Genomic DNA, 6,000 nt, shown 5'->3' on the forward strand with positions numbered 1-6,000 from the left:
TTCTATAGAAAAAAAGGGTGTTCAGTATATGATATCAATATCACCCTGATTGTCTTACCATTGTACACTTTCTATCCATGCTTTTTAATATGGTATATGTGTTAACGTTGCTAGATTACCAGTCGTGTAATGATCTCGGGAAGTTAGAAAGACCAGAGAGTATGTTTTACGAGCAGTCTCACCAGCAGCCTCACCAACAGCCCTACACATGTCCTAGACTTCCGCTGCCCCATCATATGCAGGCAAGACATTGTAAGTACACCCCACGCTTTCATAATACTCTCTCACATGGACGTTTATTTTCTGCTGAAAAATGACAGTGTCATTCTTTCTCGCTCAGACGAGGATGTAAATGTTTCAGAGAGTTTGTTTATAAATCTGTAACAAGCATGCGTTTATATATACACGGAATGTTGAATCATTTAACTCCCATAGTTGTATATTGTAACTCCATTGACTGACTATAAAGTTCTCCTACATGTCACAAGGAATGTAATGTTATTACCAATATTTGTATCATTCCTATTCATATCTGAAATAGAGACTGCTTTGTACAATATTACATTATTAATTTTGCAGCATTTCCTGGAGCGACACCTCCGGTATGTAACATGAACGAACGGCAATGTATGTATCAGCCATACTGTTCTACACCCCAAGGGGTCAGTCAGTGTTCTCTGCCATGCGAGCTGACATCAACACCCATTCCGAGACGGCGGCCAGGTAGACCAAGGATAAAAAGCCTACCCACAGATGAAGAAGCACAAAAAGAGAAGAAAAGTAGGTTTTTTGCGGGCATGTGCAAGTCTGCCGTTCTGGCAAAGTTGAATAACACACTTGTTTAAAAAGAAATTAATTTGATAGTAAAGGTCTTGAAACTGAAAAACATTTTCTTTATTTGCAATTGCGATCCATATTTTATGTAGTTGGCATATTGATTCGGCAATACCCTAACTGTATACACAATAAAACAATGAATATGCCGTTCTGCAAGGAATTTAATACATATGCATATTTGCAGTTTTATTTGTCGGGGCTGACTAACATATTATTTAAATAAAACATTGTATGTCATTGGAATTTTCCATAACTCTGTGATCATTGTGTCCTGCAGCCAAGAATCAGCACCTGTGGGAGTTTATTTACGAGATTCTGATGAACCCGCTGTACAACCCGCAGTATTTACGTTGGGAGAACCACAGGGAAGGCGTGTTCCGGTTCGTACAATCCGAGGCGGTAGCACAGCTGTGGGGCAGTTTGAAAAACAACGAAAATATGACATACGAGAAACTGAGCAGAGCAATGAGGTAAGTTGGCCATTAAATAAAGCGACACCATGGCCCAGTTGTTCAAAAGGTGGTAAGCTTCATCACTGTTTAACAATATGTTTCAACCGTTTTAATAGTAGCGTCAACATACAAGGTTAAATCACACAATTTTGCATGAAAATTAACTTAGTTTTAACTCAGTTAATGGTTGTGCTATAGAGATTCACCAAAAACAATCATTTGTGATAATCACAAGCTTATCACCTTTTGGACAATTTGGCCCTGATATATGGCTTCATCTGTGTCCTCTTACATACGATGTATCCTATGAACACAATTACTTATTGAGAGTTGTAACGGACCCGACCATCGATAGTATTCGCTAACAGGATGGTCCATCAGTTAGAACTCGAAGCCATATGATTAGTCTAACGAATATAAAGGATAAATTTGAAGAAACAAATATAAACTGAAACTGTTACACTGTGCACCTATTTCAGAGGCATATTTGAACATATTGTGTAATGTTTGTAATATACAGACACACAAGTCCTCGAACATTATACCAATTATATCAGTAAGGATGCATGCATCTTAGCACCCTATACGCCATAATGTTACCAGTGATATGTGCAATTTACGCATAATATACTGTGTACGAGTTGCCCCTTGCCTTTACTTAGAATCACTTATTACTTAACAAAAAACTCTATCTAGATTACCTAAATACATCATGTATCCAAATTAGGCAAGTAAATTAACTATTATTTAACTTAATGCACCATTAATAAATAAGCCAAATGCACGATCTATCAATTTACATTTACAAAATGTGTCAGCTCAGCTATTTATTAACCAATTATGTTATTTTTTGTTATACTCAGAAATGCAGTCTACAATGTATTGTTTTTCATAACTCTTGGTTGATTTACCCACAAAACAATACACCATCTTTTAGTTTTCTAAATTCAAATAACAAATCTAAATATAAGTTTTACGTTTGTATTATATGTATTATATGTATGACTATGTAATGATATTCATTTTAGAATAAAATATCAAAATGTTCATAACAAGGTTCATAGTATACCATATCAGCCTGTCTACAAAAGGCCTGTCTTTGTTTCAGACACTACTACAAACGAGGTATCTTAGAGAGGGTGGAGGGGCGAAGACTAGTGTACAAGTTTACCAGCCTGGCAATGGAAAGGGTCCGAGAAAAGAAGTTATCGGTGTAACGATGTCGACATTGTTTGTCTCAAAAACACATCGTCACAACTCGTGGAAAGGACGTCATCATATTCTTGTGTGTGGAGGAAAACATTTCTTTGAAATTGAAGAGAAACAGAATATGACACGCATAAATGTGTTGGAGTTAAAGAGTTTTCAATTTGTGGAATTCCACTGATGTGTAAGGTACGACTATGTATCAGTATTTCATTATGTTCACATGTTTTGTGAAACTAGAATCTCTTTGTGGCTATATAACACTGTCAGTGTAGCTGTTATAGCTGAACGGACGCTCTATCTTCTTCACTTTGGGTCGCGTAAAAATTGGAGCCATTTTGAAAGACATTTTTTATTTATCTAAATACTGAATTTACTTGAGCATTGAACTGCTTTCAGTTGACAGTCATAGATAATATGAATACCAACTGGACAAAGGCTAATTCGATGAACGCGCTAGCGCTTTATGTTGGATTTGCCTTTGTTTACTTGGAATGTACATTGCCTTTGAATGCCAACTGAAAGCAGTTCAATACTTATATCTACCATTTTTGCAATCTGTTCATCTAATAGAAAATCAATTACACGTATTATTATTCAGCAATTAGTTCAAATAATGTATGTATCGCGTATGCTTGTTCAATGAATAGCCAAGGTAGTGTCAGTGGTATCCAACGGAACAATTATGACGTCATAATTATGATGACGTCAACAATCGGTCCATGACATTCAGAAATGCCAACTGATGGTAAATATAACAAAATTACGAAGCAGTATTTTTATAAAATTCAAAATAACTTTACAAGTCAAGAATTGCAATGATGCGGTAGGTCAGCTGCTGGATGTTTAAAACTACACAATGCTTACAAATATTTGTTGACCTTTGTATTGATATTTGTACATATTTAGCAATCACCTTTGAAAACATTTTGGAATTAAAGTATGGAATATTAGAATCTCAAGAAACTTTGAAAGGAAGTAGTGATATATTATATGTGGGCAATGTTAGATTGAAAGAATGCGTGTAACGATCAATGTTTTGAAAGGTTGTGTTTGAAAGCGAGGAAAGACATATTTTTTCAACTTCTTTGAATGAATCTAATACCAAGGAATATCTTAAGGAGTTAAAAGATGTGTGGACTTCTTGTTGAGATTCTATGGTAAGAGAATGACTTATCGTAAAATAAGAAGTCAAATGAACGTATAAATAATTTATTGCTATATGTTTTCTCTATGAGATAGGGTAACTCGATGTTATATATATATATGTTTGTTGGTATGTTTTGTTTTTAAAGTCATACAATGACGCTAATGTTATCTCAGTCTGACCGAAGTGGTCAAAACGGGATGTTATCTCCGCCTGACCGAAGTGGTCAAAACCGGATTTGATAAATAAGAAGTAAACACTTTGTTTTCACGTGTACCATATGTATACATGTATATCGCAAACCATGTAGGTATTATTCGCTACTACTTGCATTCTCATTTGAGGAAACGCTATTTGATTAATGTTAGTTATCATCTATGGTATTGGTATTCATGGAAGTTCTAAATGTCTTAGATTTGGGTAAGGCTTCAATTTTTTATATAAATTCCGAAATAAAACTTGACAAATAGAGATCATACGGAAAAAATTGTGTTAGATATTTTATTATATTTTATTGCATTTAGTAAATATTTAACTGAGTTATAATAAGCATTCGAAGAGATTGATCCCGGCTATGCTTTCTAGAAAAATAAGATGTACGAACTAATTATCGAACGGACGATATTTTTAAATGATAAATGCAGGTTTGTCCCCTTAAATCAATACAATTTTTAAATGTAGATGAAAAGAGTATTTCTATAAATCGTGACCGGTATTCGTGATCTCAGTTCTATAATTGGAATGGCAGGAATATTAATGTCCTTACCTGGACGTAGAGACGTAGAGAACATTATCACCGTTATACTTTTTTCCGTATTGGTACCTTACAGTACGGACACGTGATCATAATGATAATTCACAATTGAAATATCTGTACAGTGTAAAAAAAAAACAAATTAAATGAATAATAAAGTCATATCAAATACGGCAAAAGCAAAAAATCCAAACCAAAGGTACCAATCTAAATGAGTTCATAAAAATTTGATAGTTGAACATTATTTTGGAAGATATTTAAATTATAAAACAGCATGTCACAATCTGACTAACATAATTCGACAATCAGAATAGTAGTACTGTAGGCGAGTATAGGATAGTGCTAAGTTAATTATTGGTACACGTGTACCGAACATTTTGTTTGAATATATCCAAGCTGTTAGGCTGATGAGCTGTTGGTATGGCTCAGCATTACATGTATACCATTCCCATTGATATCGTGTTCGGGGTACTAAATATTAAACATGTTTTACCATTTTTGATTGACGTTATATTATTAAAAAAAGTTTCAGTATTCCGAAACATTTTTTTCTCTTATCTTATTTCCCGTGCTCGTGTATATTTACAGAAGTTTATTGTTAATAACAGATTTGACATTTGTAATTGAATGTTTCAAATTTTGACGTGTCTTTTTATGTCTCGGTGGAACCTCATTTAAAAATTAAATTAAAATATGCTACTCTTTGTTGATTAAAGTGTTCCCTCTTGTAAAATGACCAACTTCTTTCATGACACCGTAGCCTGAGTTATGAATGACGACGGGGTTGTCACAAGCGTAATGCTACAAACAGTGGTTACATTGTATGTCTATTTTTTCTGAAACTCTTAAGAAATTCATCCCTTATTATATATTTTATATATTCTTATTGAGACATTTTGTTGTTGTTAAGATGATTGTATGATACAATGGAAATAAAGCATAAAAATCGATTGCGCAGTTTTTCCTTTTTACGTAAATTGCAGAACTCTTTTTTATATTTTGTATGCGAGTTCATAACATTCGTAAAAACTGTGAGATCTGGATTTGGCATATTGTGTTGAAGCTATTGTATGTGTTTTGTTTTTCCTTATTACAAAATACAACTGAAAACTTTGGGTCCCTGTGGAATCGGGGATTTTCGTCGTGTCTTTCACGAAGACGACACGGAGGAGACGGAAATTGATCTCCTGCCCTAATTGTAATGCTAAGGATTTGTTGTGGGTTTTTTTCTGTCTACTAAGTACATACTCCACATCATACCTACTATCTCTTTGTCCTTGTGTCTCCCTAGGCACCAGTCGTCATATAACACTGGCTGTGTCTCCCTAGGAAAAAGTCATGATATAACACTGGCTGTGTCTCCCTAGGCACCAGTCGTCATATAACACTAGCTGTGTCTCCCTAGGCACCAGTCGTCATATAACAATAGTTGTGTCTCCCTAGGCTCCAGTCGTCATATAATACTAGTTGTGTCTACCTAGGCACCAGTCGTCATATAACACTAGTTGTGTCTCCCTAGGCACCAGTCATCATATAACACTAGTTGTGTCTTCCTAGGCACCAGTCGTCATATAACACTAGTTGTGTCTACCTAGGCACCAGTC

General features: G+C 34.9%; 1 protein-coding gene across 3 annotated transcripts in view; it reads left to right on the forward strand.

Moving 5' to 3' along the window:
- The window catches only part of LOC110465076 (ETS-related transcription factor Elf-3-like), a 28,539-nt gene extending 23,193 nt beyond the window's left edge, over positions 1 to 5,346 (forward strand). For all 3 annotated transcript variants that reach the window (XM_021520655.1, XM_021520654.1, XM_021520653.1), the window contains 4 exons: positions 115 to 252; positions 580 to 780; positions 1,115 to 1,307; positions 2,398 to 5,346. In XM_021520655.1, coding sequence (XP_021376330.1) covers positions 115 to 252; positions 580 to 780; positions 1,115 to 1,307; positions 2,398 to 2,506 — 641 coding nt within the window. In that variant the 3' untranslated portion in view covers positions 2,507 to 5,346. The remainder of the gene's footprint in view (positions 1 to 114; positions 253 to 579; positions 781 to 1,114; positions 1,308 to 2,397) is intronic.
- Positions 5,347 to 6,000: the final 654 nt, after the last annotated feature.

Source organism: Mizuhopecten yessoensis, unplaced genomic scaffold (assembly GCF_002113885.1).
Source record: "Mizuhopecten yessoensis strain PY_sf001 unplaced genomic scaffold, ASM211388v2 scaffold11051, whole genome shotgun sequence".
In the NCBI taxonomy this organism is placed as follows: Eukaryota; Metazoa; Mollusca; class Bivalvia; order Pectinida; family Pectinidae; genus Mizuhopecten; species Mizuhopecten yessoensis.